Raw genomic sequence first — 19,323 nt, 5'->3', positions numbered from 1 at the left:
GTCAGCTGCTTCTTCCTATTAGTGACAGTTTCCTTTTTTGGCACTAAAAGCGGAGGCCCTCAAAGCGTTGCAGTGGTGAGCTGAATCCAGCCTGTATAGGCGTGCTAGAGCTCATTATTAAATTTTCAGGAATATGGTGAGCCAATTATTAAATTGTTAAAAATTATATGATAACAGCTTACAACTAAATGTGTTATAGATCTTAAAAAGAATACTCAAAATTTATCAGTTCTTATTTATCTTGCTACATTTTGCTATTCTCTAGGCTTTCAGCACGAGTTGACTACTTTTTTTAGAAAGGGCCAGGTAGTAAATATTTTAGGTCTTCAGCATCTGTCTCAGCCACTCCATTTTGTCACTAAAAGGCAAACGTAACCAGAACAATATGTAATTTAATGAATGTGGCTGTGTTCCAATAAAACTTTATTTATAAAAAACAGTGGCAGGCTAGATCTCAACGATGGGCCATAGGTTGCTAACTGCTGTTCTTAAAGTTGTTTACATCTACTGTATCTGTGTGGTGGAAATTTTACATCTACTGTATCTGTGTGGTGGAAATCCTATGTAAAAGCGTTATGATGCACATTTCTTCCCAACTCAGAGTTCAGCAATAGCTTGAAATGTTGGGAATTTACAGCATGGAAATTATCAAATGCTATCAAATCAGGGCTTGATTCATTATTATTATTATTATTATTATTTTGGTTATCTAAATTTAAGAAAGTGATGGAGAAAATATTAGTAATGCAGATTGAAAAGTCTACCACGTCTATAGCTGTGTTGTGCATAGCACAAAAAATGAGGACATATTTTCTCAGTACTTGAAAACTATTATCCAATTCAGCAAGGAAGTCACTCTCGTCACCAACAATCAAGTGAAGTTCCAACATACGTCTTTGTTCTTTCACTTTCATCTTACCCACTGACTTACACAAAAATACCAACCAACACTTATGTCGGAGGTACACTTGTTTGTCAGTTTCAATCTCAGGTTGGCCAGGGATCCAAGAGTTTGGCAAAAATCAACAAAAGCATTCTGTGAGAATCAACTGACTGTGAAATTTATAATAAAGAGTACCAAATTGTTTACTATTTGTAAGTTGTATGGTAAACAGCCTCTCATCAGCAAAATGCATAATAAACATATATGTCTACATGCAAATTTCTTTACAGAGTAAGTTGTAAAACATTTACTAGAACAACACTGATTATGATAGGAAAGAACTTACAGGTTAATTGGGCAGCAGGACCTAAAGGTGTGTGAGTGTGTGTGTGTGTGTGTGTGTGTGTGTGTTTATGAAAGAGAGAAAAACCCTCCCCCAGTACACTGAATGGAAAAAGCAAAACATGACCAAACCAAAAAGAACCCTATTTCCTGAAAATTCTACATCATAAAAAACTGAACTGTGTTGGGTATGGAGTAGGTGTACAACTGGAATAGATTATGAACTGTTTCTCCGTAGTATTAATGGCAGACTCAGGGCTCTCCATAACTCCTTTCCCTAAAAGTGACTTTTTGGGGAACTCATAATCCTGACCACGGCTTTAGTTGTGCTGTTCTGTCCCTGTAGAGTGCTCCAATGTCTACATCCTATCCGTGATGAAGCATTCATTCATTCATTCATTCACTCATCCTTCAAACATTAACTTGACTCCTATTACACGCCCTTCACAGTACTCCAGATAGAACCACAAACCAAACAGCCCCTGCAGGTCAAAGGTTGTGCAGACAACAGACTGGAATCTTCCTTCCTTGAGTTCCTGGGCACTCAGGCCACATTTCACACTCACTCTCTAGGTGGTGTTTCCAGCCCACTGCATAGCAAGGTCCAGAGTTCCTGGAAGGCAGGTACCAAGGCTTTCCCACTGTTACATCCTGCACAGAGCCCAACCCAGTGCCAACTGGGCACCTGGTCACTTTCTAGTGAATCAGTGATAGAGGATGCACTGCTCTAGCTTCATAACATACAGACTGTCATTCATCCTGAATTATAATTTAACTTTAGCAGTTTGCCGGACCCAGGTTAAATTCTGGGCTCTAGCTGAATGGTGGGAGAAGGATTCTTTTTTTTTTTTTTTTAAGTTTTTATGTTTTTATTTTGAGAGAGACAGAGACAGTGTGAGTAGGGAGGGGCAGAGAGAGGGAGAGAGAATCCCAAGTAGGCACCACACCGCCAGCGCAGAGCCTGACATGGGGCTCGAACTCATGAACCATGAGACCATGACCTGAGCTGAAATCAAGAGTTGGACGCTTAACCTATTGAGCCACCCAGAAGCCCCGGGAGAAGGATTATTTTAAGTGTAATTATCTCCTTCCTCAAATCAAAGAAGAGGGTCACTTTGAGTGTGTGGGATAATGTTACTCAACGTTTTAAAACTCATGCTCTACCAACCAAGATGTGGTGACACTCTACATTTGATGTAAAGCTCGCTATATCTAGAATTTCCTATCGATGATAGGTTTTCACACTACACATGCATCCTATTGAAATGCTGGTGTGCCCAGGCTTGTTCTTGTTCCTGCTTAGCTTAGATCATGGGTGCTCAACTCCTTACTCTGAAAATCGGTAATGAGAGGGGGAAACTTGGCCTTTTTAGGAGGAATTTAAAATTTCACCTTTGCTGATAAGTAACAAACAGGCCTTCTTTACAAAAAAAATGTCAGCCAATAAATGTAGATCCAAATGAGAGAATTTGAAAATGACCATTCTACAACAAGGAAGCAAGTGATTCAGGTAAGGATTATCAATGGATACCAAGCCAATTCCAAGAAATTTCTTACTGGGGAACTGGGCATTCACTTGGTACCAAAGCACCACCTACAGAATGATGTGCCAATTGAAGAAGGAAAATAGCTTTGCAATGCAGAGAGGTGGGCACCCCCTTACCAAGTGACCAATACCTAATAATGGGGTGCCCTGACATTGTGTCCCTGGGAGATGCTTAATGAAGTACTCAGAATCACCTGGGATGTATTCTTGCCAAAATATTGAGCTAAATCCGAGACTTCAGCTCTAACTTCCGTGATGAGGGAAAAATAAGGCACAGAGAAACAAGATAAATGACCCCGTGGAAGGGTTCTGACAGAATGTGAAGCATTTTAAGTGGCAACGTTTTAGAGATGTATAAACAAAAATATATACCTATAAACATACATACGGGCGTACACACACACATTTGGGGGGGGGGTGCTGTTCTAGATTAAAACTGATGAAAGAGACATAACAACCGAATATAATGCATGAACCTTGATAGAATCTGGCTGTATACATTAAAAAAAAAAAAAGCAGCTAAGAGAAAAGTAGTTATAAACCTTTTTGGGAGGACAATAGTGCAGGTATGCATATGAACTGGAGATTGGGTGCCATTAGGGGATTACCATTAATTTTCTGAATGTGACACCGGTATTATGATCATGTAGGAGAATGCCTTCACTTTTAGGAGGTACACACTGCAGTATTGATGGGTAAAGTGTCATGCTGTCTGTGACATACTTCCAAATGGTTCAGCAAAAACACACATACATATTTACAATAACATGAGGCTCTGAGAATGTGAGTGAGTAGCCCAAGGTTACACAATCAAGGTGTGTCAACATGATAAATATTTTGAGGGGAAGTGTCGCAGTGTCTACAACTCATTTTCAAATTGTATAGAAATACATATCTTTATAAGAAAGCACGATAAAATGTGCGATAATTTTTAACTCTGCGTGGTGTTCATATGCATGACCATAGTACTATTATGTCAGCTTTTTTTTTTTTTTGTTTATTTATTTTATTTTAAAAGAGAAAGGGTAGGAGCAGGGTAGGAGCAGAGAGAGAGGGAGAGAGAGAATCCCAAGCAGGCCCTGGGCTGTCAGTGTGGAGCCTGATCCAGGGGCTCGAACCCACTAGCCCATGAGATCATGACCCAAGCCGAAACCAAGTCGGATGCTTGACTGCTGAGCCACCCAGACGCCCCTCAACTTTTTTATACATGTGAAAATTTGACTATTAACATAAGATGGAGGAGTAAAAAAGAAAGAAGGGTGCAGGTTAGGGTTACATCAAATCTGAACTGAGACACAGAGGTGTCTGTGACTTTGTGCCACAATTCTAGCACTTTTCCATCTGAATTTTCACTGTTGGTGGAGGGACCCACGGGGGACCCTGAGGCTGCAGCACCCCAAGCTGGGCTGAGCTAAGCTGACCTTTCTGCATTGTCGCTCCAAATATCCACTGGAACAGAAACTTCAGGAGGCCAGCCAATTCTTAGAATCGTAACAACTTTAAAATATCAGGTGAAAAATCAAAGAAATTCATAAGTCATCTCCAGACTACTTTTAAAAGTGCAAACCTAGGTGGAGCATCATTTAAAGGATATAGGGCTTCAGTTTTATAAGATGACAAGGGCTCTGGACAGTGGTTGTACAATGTGAATGTACTTAACACCATCCTTAAAAATGGTTCAGATGATTCAATTTTATGTTATTTGTATTTAACTGCAGTTTAAAAAAATGAAAAAGAAAGGGGGTATCTGGGTGGCTCATTGGTTAAGTGCCCGACTCTTACTTTCTGCTCAGGTCATGAACTCATGGCTTCGTGGGGTTGAGCCCCACATCGGGCTCTGCGCTGGCAGCGTGGAGCCTGCTTGGGATTCTCTCTCCCTCTCTCTGCCCCTCCCCACTCGTGCTGTCTCTGTCTTTCCCAAAATAAATAAATAAAAACTTAAAAAAAAAATGAAAATACAGGTACATCAAGACACGTCCCTGTAAAACAAACTGGATGCATAGCCAAAACGCAGCACTCTATTGGTTGAAAATATCTGAGGGAAAAAAAGGGAAGGTCTCTCCCCGCCTCATCTGGCAACAATGGAATGCTCTAGTAGACAATGGAATGGCCATGAAGTGAAAGACTTTGAGGCCAAAGTACATGGTGAGTACAGCCAGTGGAGGTCTGGGCTGAGCAGCCTGAGAGGCTGGGGAAGGCTTCCTCAGAGAGAGAATGTGGCCTGGGCCGTGCACAATGAGAAGCATTCACATGAGGGGAAGGATCTAGAAGTGGAGGACCCCACAGAGTCAGAGACTGGGACTAGGGAGGAGCATGGCTTGTCTAAGGCTGTGAGGGGCAAGCCCCCTGTGGCATTTGGAGGGGTGAGGCACAGAGGGCCTGGAATACTGCATTAGCTATAGTCGCCGGAGAAATGATGAAAGGTTTTCACTTGAGGAACAACCTGATAAAATGAGACTTTTCAGGAGATTAATTTTGAAGTGGTATGCAGGAGGATAGAGTCAGGGAGACCAATTAAGCAGCTATTATAAAAAATCTAGGTAAGCTATGAGGCAGGCTAGCCTAGGATGGGGGCAGGGAGAGTGGAAAGAAATGGAGAGGTGTAGAGAATCACTCTTCAGACGAGAGAGGGAAGGGAGGAGGAAGGGAAGGGGGCTTTTCTGAAGACAATGGAGAAGGGAAGATACAAAGAAGGTCTGCGCTTGCCTAGGGGAGTCTTGGGGTGCAGTGAGGACACCTGTGGGAGGCTGTCCAGTGTGGCACACTAGAGGAGTGAGCTGGGCACTCTGTGGAGAAGAGGCCAGGACTGGAGGCAGGCACGCCAGAGTCGCCACACAGAGGGAACCTCTGTGGTGTGAGTAGAGAGCGGGGTTAGGCTGACCCTGGAGGGAGCAGACAGGACACAGAGCCGGCAGAAGATGCATTAAAATGGGCGTCACCAAAACTTTGGCAAAGAAAGTAAAATTTCCAAAATGCTCTAGGGTAGTCTACTATTTAATGAAATCTCCAATAATTCCATTTGGGAAAGAAAATAGCTCCCTAGTCTATTTAAGGCTGGGTTACTATTTATTGGGTTTACATAAAACTGAAGGTATCTCTATTTTCAATTGTCTTCTGCCATTAAGTATTTGGCCTGAGCCTCTGAAGGTGGCAGGACTCATCTGAATGAGTCCTGAAGAGAACATGGCTGTTCTCTCAGTCTTGCCCTGATTCTCAAAAGATGGTGAGGAAGGCCCCAATGGTCAAGGTCAAGAACAAAGTGGAAGGGAACAGAAGCCTGGGGTCTAGGGATGTGGCTAATGGGGCCATCACTGGTGAGTAGGCCAAATGGAGTCAACCTCACCCAAATGTGACCAGTTTCACTTTCTGGTGTTTCTCTTTCTTCCAGCCAGTCTGGGCAGGTTCTGTCACGTGAGGAAGGTGCTTCATCCCACGAGCTCTCGGCCCCTGCCACAGGGATCAAACCACTGGCTGGCAGACCAAGGGGTCTGGGGCCTGTCAAAAGTCACCTGAAACCCCACACTATGAGGTGACTGAACAGGAGAGGGGACAGCACTGAAAAAGAAACACATATCAAGAGTTCTTCAGGTCTCTGAAACCACTGACAGAGAGAGAGAGAGAGTGTGAGAGAGAGAGAGACAGAGACAGAGACAGAGACAGAGACAGAGAGAGGCAGAAACAACAGGTCGTCTAGGACGAGCCAGGTCATCACGTCTAAAAGGCTAACTGCTGTGGTTAATGAAGAGTAGGTGAAATCTGAAGTCATGGAACCAAACATGATCACATGGCCCTGGCCTCATGTGGGAGACGCATTCTGTGCCTTTCTCAGCTGCTCCAGTCCCTTCAGAGCCAGTGACAACTAGGGTTTCAGTGTGGCTAAGGAAGCAAAGGTCTTTCACACCCACTTAGCAGGCACATCACCCATCAAAAGGACACCTCTAAGGTGACAGGTACTAAAAAGCTATCTCTGTTCCATCATCCAAAGGAGTGCACCCTTCATGAAAACACTCACAACAGAGAAACCGAAAAGCAGCCTAGAAGATGTTCAAAAGGGGGGAAAAAAGAGAGAAATCACCACGGTAGATAGATGGCCCTGGGGTTGCCTGGCAACCATCTTTGCTAACACCTTCTCCCAAAAGAGAACAGTTTGAGTCAGCTCCTGAGATTTCCCTGAGGCCAGGGCTCCGACCACAGAGGCCCTAAAGGTGGGGCCCTGGGATAGGAAAGCAGTTCACTACAGGGGAGCCCTGGGGCCCTTTCGGCAGGCTTACCCACTTACCCACATGAGGGGGAAGGAAACGGGAACCATTCTGCTTAAAGGGACATGTTCTCCCTAGCAGGGCTGGTCCTAGGGTGAGAAGTGCCTCCTTAAATGTGTGTCCTGGGTGCCTGCCTGCCTCTTAGTCCTAACCTAGCTCCTGGGGCGATATTGTGACCCAATGCTTAAGAATGTGATCTCCTTGGGGCGCCTGGGTGGTGCAGTCGGTTAAGCCTCCGACTTCAGCCAGGTCACGATCTCGCGGTCCGTGAGTTCGAGCCCCGCGTCAGGCTCTGAGCTGATGGCTCAGAGCCTGGAGCCTGTTTCCGATTCTGTGTCTCCCTCTCTCTCTGCCCCTCCCCCGTTCATGCTCTGTTTCTCTCTGTCCCAAATGTTGAAAAAAAAATTTAAAAAAAAAAAAAAAGAATGTGATCTCCGGAATAAGCCTGTCTCTGGGTTCAAATCCCAGTTCTATGACTTCCCAGCTGTATCACCTTGGGTAAATCACTTACCCTCTCTGAGCCTGTTTCCAGTCTTTAAAATGGGGTTGATACTGGTAATTGCCTCATTGGGTTGTCATGAGGATTACGTGAAAAAATGCACATTGAGCTCTGTGCCTGGCCCCTGGTCAATGCCCAATAAATGTCAGCTAGGATGGTTATTTTTAAAGACACATAAGCAGCTTCCTAGAACCCCTTAATCCAGACCTATGGAGTCAGAATTTCTGGGAGTGGTCTTGGTGGTTTTGTTTTTAAAGAGCTCCTCAAGAGATTCTCAAGGTGGATAGGATTGAGAACCACTTTTCATACCTAATAAACAGTGGTTCAGAAAGTTTGAGAAACAGCAAAGCCACCTGGGGAGCCTGTTTAAAATGCTGGGGCACCTGGGCGGCTCAGCTGATCGAGCGTTTGACTTTGGCTCAGGCCATGATCTCACAGTTCGTAGGTTTTAGCACTGCATTGGGCTCTGTGCTGACAGCTCAGAGCCTGGAGCCTGCTTTGGATTCTGTGTCTTCCTCTCTCTCTCTCTCTCTCTCTCTCTCTCTCTGCCTTTCCCCTGCTTGTACTCTGTCTCTCTCTCTTTCTCAAAAATGAATAAACGTTAAAAAAATTTTTAATGCATTTCTTTGTTCTACTCCTAGTCCTTCTGATTCAGTATGACCACAGCCTGGAATGCTAAGGACCTAGAGATTTCAATGCAGGGTCCCCAGAATGACCACACTGATTTACTGAAACGGATTCACTCTCAAAAACTAATAGCACAGGGACATCGGTTCCACTCCTTTTGATTTTGTTCCCAGCGTCCTCAAAGAACCAGGGACGAAGTGTTGACCAAGGGTGCCTACTGAACCCCAGGCACTCTGCTGGAGCAGTAAGGATGTTGCCTGGTGCCTAGAAGTGGCCGCAAAGAAGAGGACCCAAATGCCTGGTCAGAGCAGCAATCATCATAACAAAAGCTTACATTATTAAGTACCTACTGGATGCCAGATAGCACCTCATTTATTTTCTGAAAATGAGAAAACTGAGGTTCAGAGAAGTATCTCACCACCCAGCTAGTAAGCAGCAGAGGCAAGATCTACAAAACGCTCCATGAAACTCACCACTCTGCAACGCCAGGGCACTTCTGTGCTAACATACACATAACATAAAATGTGCCACTTTAACCATTTTTTAAGTGTACAGTTCAGAGGCATAAAGTATAATCACACGGTCTTGTAACTGTCACCACCATCCATCTCCAGAACTTACTCATCTTTCCCAATTGGAACTCTGTGCCCATTCAACACTAACTCTCCTGTTCCCCACCTCCCGGCCCCCGGCAACCACCATTCTACCACGTCTCTCTGAACGTAACTACTCTAGGAACCTCATGTAAGTGGAATACACAATATCTGCCCTTTCGTGCCCAACATACTCTTAAAAAGGGCCAGATTCCACCTTGGTCTGATGGGACCAAGCTACGAATGTGTCTCAGCCATCTTTATAATCTGGCTAGTGTCATCAGTTTGGGTGTGCTGTCTCTCCATGCCCACCCCAGTTACCCATGACCTACTGGCATGTTGAAGCAGGGCAGCTCCCCCACTCCGGCCAGAGAATCCCATGTAGGTCCAGAGACTGGATGCGCTGGTAACTGCTTCCATGCTCAAAGAACCTGTCCCTGAGTCACTTTTATCTTCCCCACTATGGTGACCTGGTACCACTTTGTCCTGCTCTAGTGAGTACTTAATTAGCTTCCTTCTTTTTCTTTAAGCACCTGATCCTTTAAAATTGGCAAGTGGCATTGTGTTATGAAACCACAGGTACAAGGATAAAGCATCTACATAAAGACAAAAGCTTTCCTCACAGTGGGATTCCAGCTTTACTTAGAGGCAACTGGGCAAGCCAAGTCTAGCCCCTGAATGGTAAGGATCCTCAGCCTTAGCCCACTTGCAGGAAGGGATTTCCCAGACTGTCATCATTAGTTCAAGTGCCTCAGGGTCCCAAGCCAGGTCCGTTTGGCTGAAGTGGCCAATCGGAGTTCTGCCACGGGAGAGAATGAGAGAGAGCCAGCCAAACAGCATCAGCCAGACCGCACCATCGACACAACATTGCACCAAGAGTTTTAGGACAGAGAGACACGGAAGTCAGTCCTTGACATTGGGTTTCCACAATCTGGAGAAAAGGCCAACCCGCCAGCTGAGCTTCTCCCTCCCCATGATGGCTACATTTGATTACTGCAGTCACATTTGGACTCCCAGTGGTCAAGCCCCACAGATTTGCCCTGTTGAGGTGAGACTGCAGTGGGGACCCCCCGCAGCTGATGTCCCCCTCACCCAGGGCTCTCTTCTCCCTGGTGGAGCCTTGGCTCAAGGCAATCTGTCCATGCGGTGCTGCATCGGCCTGGCGGAGAGGGAGGGGGCAATGCAGTCAGGGAGCAGGGCTCCTCTGACCCTCCACGGGGGTCTGTCTTGGTCTGTGTGGTGCCGGGGGTGCGTCAGCTCACCCCCATGTTCTGGGATTCTCCCAGTGGTGCCTTGTCCACGGATAGTTGTTAGCTGCTCTTGTGAGGAGGAGTGAGGTCAGGAACGACCCATGTCACCATCTTGGTGGCATCGCTCCTACTGCAGTCACTAAATGATCCTGGTTTGCAGTGTAAACGGTGGGCTACCTCAGAGCATGGGGTCCCTGGGTAAAAGGGAGTTGACTGGGACAGGGTCTCACTGTGTCTGCCTCTACTGTTTTATGTCATAAATGAAACGGAGTGTCACGAATGGAAGGTTGGCCCAAAGGATATAAACACAACGTCCACAGAACACCATGCAGAAACCGAATCTGCCTCACTTTTCTAAATCAATTCTGACCAGAGACACCCAGCCCCTGACAACCACTGGCTGGAGTGAGCATGCCCTTATGGTCCTAAATAATGCCACAGACCACTTGGAGCACAGCTCAGCAGCCCTCAGGAATCAGACTTCCTCTGCCCTTCCTATTTTCTAGTCCTTAACAGGGAAATCCTGAAACCAGCTGCTTTGCTCTCCATCATGTGCATCCCCATTGCAGACAAATCCCATGGGTAATCAAACTGCACAGAACGCCAGTTGTATTTCCAGCCTGACTTTAAATATAAATATAAACTGAAATCCTTAATGCTTCATCATGGTGCTTTTGACATCAGGGGCCACCATATAATAAATGCCGTCATTATCAGAATCAGCACCTCAGGGTCTCCTCTACCCACAGTAAGGGAGGGTGGGCCACCCAGAATTAGAACCTGAACTCACTACTGTCACTATTTAGGACAGATTGGAACTGAAGGTTTGAAGGAGTCATCTTGGAAACCTTGGGAGGAGAGCTTCTTGAGGGAGGGATGGGGTCTTCTCTCTTTAGACCCTCCTAAGTGTAGCCCATGCTGGGGGATAGTCACAGGTCTGTATATGCCTGCTGAGTATTCAGTTTGGTCGACTCACCTGCAATGTAGGCCTAAGACACAGACAGAGGGTAGCAAAGTATTTCTGTGAATACCTCAGTCTACGTTTCTTGTGTTCTTACTTTTCCAGCCTCATCTTACACCAGTAATTCTCCATCAGGGTGATTTTGCCCCAGCCCAGGGGAACTTTGGCAACGTCTAGAGATGTTTTTGGGAGAGGAGCCTCTGGACTCTACTTGTAGAGGCCAGGGACGCTGCTAAACACCCTGCAATGCACGCGACAGTCCCCACCATGAAGAAGCAGTACCGCAGCTGAGAAACTTCGTTCTTATTCTCTGCTTTGCTAGCTTCAGTCTAGTGCCAGCCTTTTTTCTTTCTAGAACATTCTATACACTCTCACACTTTGGGCCTTCACGCATGTTGCTTCCTTTAACTCCACCCTGGCCAGCCCTGGAAGCACATGGAAACTTCCATTCATCCTCTAGGTTTTAGCGTAAATAAAATTTCCTCGGGGAGGCCTTCACTGAGCCCCTAATGTAAGCTAGGTCCCTCCAACATGGCTTTCAATGGCACCCATATTTTCCCTATCAGAGCACTCACCACGGTCACCATGACTTCTCACACTTGCCTTTGCCACTAGGTTGGAAGAGCCATGAGGCAGGGGCGGTGCTTTTCTATTGCCGTATCCCCAGGCCTCGTCCGGTGCCGGCACACTGTGACAGCACACTCGGTCTCAAATGCATGACGCAGACCAAGCTAAGCAGGACACTCAGAGGCTTAAGTTATGATGCCATCACATGGGCACACCCAAAAGAGAATGCGGTAGCTCTGTATGCACTGATAAGGACCACTCTGTAAGATGAATGGATATGGCAAGACACCAGGCAGTCCCTATAGTATGCTAGCATCTGTGTTGGGTAAGCGAGAAGGAAAAACGTATGCATATCTACTGGAAGCAACTGGGGACAGGGGGAGGAGGGAGGCTTCCTTTTCACTGCACACCTTCTTGAATTTCGTAACCCACGAACATTATTAAAGAAAACAAGAAGCGTTTAAATGAATGTGGGTATGTATAAAAGTCTACATCTTCTTGAAACTAAAAAAAAAAAAATTATTCATGTAGAATGATATCCGATGAGAACCCAGCACAGGGAACTGTGCACAGAAGCCAAATTCACATACAGCATTTCAAAGTGTGCCCACCCTGTCTGACTTCCTGTTTTGGAAGGAGCCAGAGTCCACATGAAGACACAGGCACATGGAAATGCTTGTATGTGTAATGGATACTCATTTTATGAGGCGCCTGGGTGGTTCCCAGTCAGTTAAACGTCTGACTCTTGATTTCGGCTCACAGCCGTGGAATCAAGCCCTGTGTCGGGCTCTGTGCTGGGCGTGGAGCCTGCTTAAGATTCTTTCCCTCTCCCTCTGCCCCTCTTCCCTACTTGCACGCACTCTTTCTCTCTCTCAAATAAAAAATAAAAAATAAAAAATAAAAAAATAAAGAGGTATTCATTTTAGAAGCTTTATATTTTCAGAACTAGATGGCTTTGGAAACACGTTCTCTCTGCTTCACGGTCTTGGTCCTGGAACCCCCTCTACCCCATCAGTTGGGGGCAACTCCAAAGCAAATTCACTCTCCAAGCCCTTCTTCTCCTTCCCAGCTTTCCTCCCTACCACCTGGAGGCCCCTCTGTCTCTCCTGTCCTTTCATCCCAAATGCTGGGGCTGGGCGAGATGAGAGAGATGATAATGAAATGCCAAAGCCAACAAATTGTTGCTGCTTGTTAGCAAAAGAGGAGGCAGGTAGGCTTAATGGAGAAGGAAGTTGAAATTAATGGCAAAAATGAGGTTTATCTGTGTAATCTGTGGACTTGGTCTCTCCCCATCTCCTATTAGCATAGATACGGAGGTGTCTGTATAATGACAAAGGGGAGCTGTCCGCACTTTCCCATAAATCTCCACCACCTGTCGCTGGGTCCCTGGCTCGGTGTCCAGGAACACTTCACTCTTACCAGGTCACTTGCCATCCTTCCCTCCAATTTGCCACAACGGCAAGACTCCTAAACCTGAACTGAACATGTTCCCATGCTCCCTGCTTCTGCTGTGTTCCCCCCAACTCTGCCAGCATCTCAGGAGAGCAGCAAAGTCTCACCATCACGGCAAGGTCTTACAGGACCCTGAGCACCTTTCACATTGGAAGCGTTCCACAAGTGTACCTCCATCAAAGCAAAACATCTGGGTACATGAAAACACAAATGCCCAAAGTAACAAGCATAGGCTTCCAAAAGGCCCAAACAAGGATCTATTGAGGACTTTCTTGTCTCAGTGACCAGATAAAACAACTTATCGATCATTTTCTAAATTATTGTTTACATCTCACCTGTCCTCAGAACTCTGTAAACACTTCTTAGCCTCAGGCCCGAACCTGCCTAAATATTTTTTCTACCTCTTGATAAAAACTTATCAAACTACGTATCCACTGTGCACCATTAAATACATGGATGTCACAGAAATATTTTTTTTTAATCACTATCTTTATAAAATTATGATAACCTGGTTTACGATGAAAATGAAATTTCTGATATAGTAATCTCTCTTTCATTTGTCACTGGTTAGTTAAAAATCCAAGTTAATCATAATAATAAAGTTTTCTAGACATAGCTTCATTAATAAATGATAAGCATAATCATTATAACAGTTAAAAAAAAAAGGACAAAGGCAAACAGTAAGTGCTTACTATGTGCTGGGTCCTTTTGTAATATCTCAGTCAATCCTCACAACCCTGTTACTATCTCCATTGTATAGAGTTCGGGGCACTTATGCACCACATGCACCCCGTTCCTTAGTTAGGAATTGACGAGCTTAAAAAAAGTTCAGGTGAGACAATGAGAACAGAAGACCATCCTTCTCCACCACAGCACTTTTCCCCAATTAGCTGGAAAAAAAGTCTTCAGATAAATCTCCGAAGCTAGAGAGAAGATTATTTTAAAAGGTTAACTAGATGAATAGCCTTCCTTGGAATTTTCTATCCTAGCTGAATTTCACATCTTAGATTAGGCTAATAAGATTCCTGGGACCCCTCCTCTTAAGGAGTCTCAGTGCCTCATTGGTCCACACTGATTGAAGCCAACTTACTCTCCCCTCTAGGCAACACACATCCCTGGGTTTTGAATTCAGACCCTCAGTTTTCTCAGAGTCCTCAAGACCACATGGCATTGACAATCTATTCACAGAATATGCTTGTTTATGAAAGACAGTGATGTTTACCACCAGGAGAAGATACAATGAGAAGACAGACCCACTGTGTAGTAGTTTCAGATATTTTTAACGGGAAGGCTTCGTTTTTTGTTGTTGTTTCTTAAAAAACAGCCTGTCTGGCATGCCTCCATTTCAAATAGAAGTACATTCAGTAGGGAAAGTCAGGTTCAGCAGTCTCAAAGGGATCTTGGGCGAATGTTTAATCCCACTCCCTTACTTTATAAGTGAGAGAAGGGGCCCAGGGAAGGGAAGGTCATATATGACCTATGTTCCCAAGGTCACATAGGGGAACTGTAGGAAGATGACCCAAAGCCCTCTCTCGGGCTCCTTTGGCGCTTGGCTGCCCTCCGCATAACCCCATGCAACCATGTTCAAGCACGGGTCAGCACACCTTCCGAACCCAGGTGTTGATCTGGCAAGGTGGAAAAATGTTTGCCAAATTCCTGTCAACTGTGCTTTTAGCTAACTTTAGATGAAATAACATTAATGTGAAGAATTCCTTACAGAAATTCTGAAGCGTTAACATTTCACACTGATACAGATGAATGGAAGCCAAAAAAGGTGAAAGAGGAATGAAGAAGGAAGTATATTCCAATAATCAGGCTATTCAAAACCACTGCAAGTCCTTCCTGGGTCTTCTGAAGCTGTGGCCAGACACAAGCAGAAGGCGATACTATGTTTCTTCTTTTGCATTTCCAGGCTAACTCTCCTCCCTGAGCTTAGTCTACAAAACATATCACATGGTGACAATATTCACAGCAGCATTATTCACTACAGCTAAAAGGTGGAAACGAGCCCAACGTCCATCAACAGGTGGCTGGATAAATAAAACATGCACACGATGGAATATTATTTAGCCCTAAAAAGGAATGAAATTCCAACACATGCTACGGCGTGGATGAACGATGAAAATGTTATGCTAAGTGAAATGAGAGATGGGGAGGGAGAGATAGAGGGGTGGGAGAGGGAGACAGAGAGAATCTAAAATAGGCAACTTCATAATAGAGACAGAAGATAGACCAGAGGTTACCAGAGGGCGGAGGGAGAACTATTGTATAATGGGTACAGATACTATTGTATCTGGTTGGGATGATGAAAAATTCAGAAAATGTCCAGTGATGATGGTTGTACAACATTGTAAATGTACTTGGTATCCCCAGATTGTACTTTTGGAAGTAGGTTAAAATGGTAAATTTTATGTTAAAATTTTTTACCACAATTTAAAACATCACATTAAAAAGTGGATCATGCCCCTTCATTTCTCAGTTAGAATTCCTACCCTTTCTTTTATTCACTCACAGCCATTAAAGCCCAAACTTCTTTTCAAGACTTGCTTCCTACCAATAGTGTCACGGTCAATGTGTGTGTTTCACACACATGGATAGACACGATCACATCCTGTCCTGGAGACCCATCCACAAACACGTGTCCACCTTGAAGCCACCCACGTGGGGACTCCAACAAGAAGGCCCACGGCAAGACTAATGCAACCAGTGTTTCTGGAGATCCCCGCAACCAAACATCCCGACAAGGAGTCCCAGCTCGACCCTTAAATTCCTCAGCACGGGGGGAACAGGTATTTAGTGCTGTATACTCTCCCTGTAAAGAAAACTATATGCACATACCAGGGAGACCTTCAGGGATTGCTAACCCAAGCCTGCTCCTCCAGGCCCACGAACAAAGAGATTTCAGCCCATACATGGCTATTCGGTGAACTCAGCAATTGCACGTTACACTGAACAGTGGGTGCCCTTAATGCAAACGCATATAATTAGGAGCTAAATCTTTGTACCTTTACAGGACAAAGGCTATAATAACCAGGATGTACCACTTGTGACTTCTGAGGAGAGTAGAGCTTTTCATTTTTCCTTTAAAAAATCTATTTCTCACAAGGTGAAGAGCATCTGAGAGCAAGAGTCTTTTGAAAACAGAAGCAGGGAGGAGGGTGCAGAATATGAGTTTTGTGTGCTATGGTCACAATCTATCACCCAGGCCTGAGAGGTGCCAATGGGTGCCCTACCACGACCTCTGTTCAACTTTAAGGTTTCACAACCTCGTCTTCTTCTGCGAAAACCTTGGCATTGCCAGGGGCCTGAACACCGAGTCCCATAAGCTCTTAAAGATTTCCAGAGTTCATAAAGAAAAACAATCCCTAGTGATACTTTCCATTGTCAACATACATGGGCATTTAGCACAAATAAGCTGCCACTTGTAAGAAGTCCACTCGACATCACTCCCTTGCATGTCCTAAAGACACATGGCAAGATCACACTAAGATGTTTAGAGGCAAGCATCTTTTGAATAAGGTTTCGTTCCCAAAGTGCTTAATTAGCAGGAACACTATGCTAAAGAACTGTCCTTGAATATGCATGCATTTTAACCTCCATGCTATTTTTTCTAAAGCACAAATTTTCCTCTCCCTGGATGGTCAGGAGATCACTGGCCACAGAAAACCGACTGTCTTAGGTGTTGATCCACAAAATGAGGTCTGTCTTTCCAAGTAGGTTTTAACTGCCTTACAGGGCGATATCCTGGTTTATGAGGGAGACCCTTCTTTGGAGTCTTTCCTCCATTCGTTTTGGATGAGCAAGGCTCCCACGGCCTAGTTATGGCTGAACTCCTTCCACACTTCCCACCAACCTCTTCTGCCCCCTCACGCCTTCCTCCCACCCCAATTCCAGCCAACCATGTTTACAAGACACCCAGTTAGTAAATCACAATTCAAATGAACCCATCCATTTGTTCGGCAGAAAGTGGCCTCTGGAGTCGCTCCATGTGAATAGGCCAGAGTTACATATGGCAGGCCCGCAAACGCGAACAGGATATGATTTATTTATGACGACCATGTGTGTTTGATGCCCAGTTCCAGCAGGCTGTGGCTCCCCTCCCCTGCCTCAGTCTGGGATGACCTATCTACTCACTGTGTCCCATTTCAGGTACTGTATTTCCACGCTGGGGACACAGAGATGGGTGACCGGCTGGGGGCTGCGCACACAGATGTCCCGAACCCTGCTGGCCACGTAACAATCTGTGACCACACACAAAGTGGGCCAAACATAACTTGCTGCAAAGGTTTGCCGTGTACAATGGTTTCCAGTGGAAAGTGGAGAAGTGGCGGCTGGAACCAATGACCATGTGGGGCTCATTAAATTGTTCTGTATTTACCTATAAGGAAGGCTGGGATGCAGGCGAGGGGAGCCCTGCTCCTCATTTCAGAGATTTCAACACCCCCCCCCGCCCCCCATCATTTGGCAGTGATGCTCCAAAGGTGAATGGCAGATCTGCATCAGAAGGTCCAAACGTGGACCTCAACTAAAGTGCTGTAAACTTCTGCCTTCCACAGTCTCCCCCCTCCCCCCCCCCCCAGTTGTATTTATACTTTGAAAGAAGTTAACATGAAGCAGTAGTCACCTGGGCGTGCTCGATTTTTGACAAGCCTTAGTCACTCTGTACCCAGCAGAACAATTCACATTATAGTCGAAATCCTGTGAAGATTGTGCCACACATGCTAACACTAAAATGCCAGTAGCTCCACTTACCTTCTTTATTAAGCCTCATAACCTCCCTGCTTTTTCCACCCTCTTTTCCAGCCTCTTCTAAATCTACATCTGCAGATGAAAAAGAAAAGGAAAAAAAAAGAGAATGAGGAAAGAAAAAAAAAAAGATCAAAAAGGGGGGAAAAAGCCAAAGTCAAGGGGGGCAGGGAGAGTGTTTATTTGCAAACAGATCGATATAAATACTGTACATGAAAATCTTTCAAAAACTGACAATGCAACATTTTCTCCCAAGTCCGGATTGCCATCTACCTGGCCCAGATAGGTACCAAAAAAAACTATGCAACCAGCAACAGAGTAGCCTTTTAAACAGATACACCGTGGGGCTGTGAAAGCCCACCCCGCGGGCTGCCACGGGGAGCCGGGCACAGACAGACAGACAGACAGCCCTGGCAGCAGGGCCTCTCTCTGTGCATTGATGATCTGTCTCTGTGTGTATTTATTTAGAGAGAGAGGGAGAAGCATGGAGGACACCGGGGGCCACTCTCTCTCTCACACACACACTTTTTCCCAGTGGCTCTAGGTGAATGGAAAGGTTACAGGATAATAAAAGGAGGAGGAGGCGGTGGGGTTCTTACTGTCGGAGCAGTGTAATTTGGCGGCGTCGATCCAGGAGGACCAGGGTTTGCCCAGAAACGCCTCCGGACTGGGCACTTTGCGATCCAGTGTCGCCATTGCTCTTCCTTCTTGTTGCTTTTTCCCTGTTCCTTCGGCAGCAGCAGCCGAGAGACACGGGATTCGAGAACGCTCCGACGTCATCTTCGGAACGTTCCGACATTGAGTGCTCTGAAAGGGGGAGGGAGGGAGGGACGGGAGGAGGGAGCGGAGAGGCGGCGGAGGAGGGGAGAGCGAGCGAGGGGGAGGAGCCGGAGCCGGAGCCGGCGCTCGGCGCCCGGGGCCGGCAGGGCTCGGCCCGGCGGTGCGCGGCCGCCAGAGGCAGCAGAGAGGCGCCTGCAGCTCGCCGCGCGCCCGCCCGCCCGCCGCCTGCCGGCCCGCCCGCCGGGGGAGGGGCTGCGCGCCGGGCCAGCGCCGCGTGCCGGGGCCCGAGGCTGCAGCGCGCGCGGGCGCCGAGCTGCTGCGGCGCCACCGCCGCCGCCGCCGCCGCCACCGCCTGCGCCCGGCGTCCGGAGCCCGGATCGGAGGGGCCGGGGCGAGCGGGGCGGGGGTGCGAGCCGGGAGAGGCACGACCCGGGGCCGTAGGCGGGGTGGTCTTTCCCGCGAAGGGGCCGCCAGAAGACGGAAAGTTTTTGCATGCAGTCCTTCCAGCGTGTCCTTCCCTCGCCGGCTCCCTGTGGTCCACCGTGAGGCGCCCCCGCGACCGAGAGGGGAGGAGCCGCGCAGGTGTTCCCCCCTGCCCCCCGACGAGCATCCCAAATCCAGGGAGGGGACCCTGGTGACCTCTCCTCCCAGCCACCGCTCCCTTCACCCTTTCTTCTCTGTCTCGGTGGACCTTGGACCGTGGAGGATTCCGGGGATGCCTTTGGGAGCTGACATCAATGGGTAGATGGAAGTGGTTCTAAAAAGCAGGTGAGTTTGGGGCGAGGGCAGTTGCCTACCCATCTCAGTGAGGCTGCGGG

The 19,323-nt window shown here is 46.6% G+C and overlaps 1 protein-coding gene across 5 annotated transcripts in view; it reads right to left on the bottom strand.

The window, feature by feature from the left end:
* The window catches only part of ATXN7L1 (ataxin 7 like 1), a 248,047-nt gene extending 229,504 nt beyond the window's left edge, over positions 1-18,543 (bottom strand). For all 5 annotated transcript variants that reach the window (XM_043588617.1, XM_043588618.1, XM_043588620.1 and 2 more), the window contains exons 1-2: positions 18,325-18,543; positions 17,732-17,800 (exon numbers count right to left, since the gene is read on the bottom strand). In XM_043588617.1, the coding sequence (XP_043444552.1) occupies positions 17,732-17,800; positions 18,325-18,505 (250 nt within the window). In that variant the 5' untranslated portion in view covers positions 18,506-18,543. The remainder of the gene's footprint in view (positions 1-17,731; positions 17,801-18,324) is intronic.
* Positions 18,544-19,323: the final 780 nt, after the last annotated feature.

This window comes from Prionailurus bengalensis, chromosome A2 (assembly GCF_016509475.1).
Source record: "Prionailurus bengalensis isolate Pbe53 chromosome A2, Fcat_Pben_1.1_paternal_pri, whole genome shotgun sequence".
NCBI lineage: Eukaryota > Metazoa > Chordata > Mammalia > Carnivora > Felidae > Prionailurus > Prionailurus bengalensis.
The sequence above is the reverse complement of the archived record's forward strand: the minus strand, read 5'-3'. Positions and strand labels throughout refer to the sequence as shown.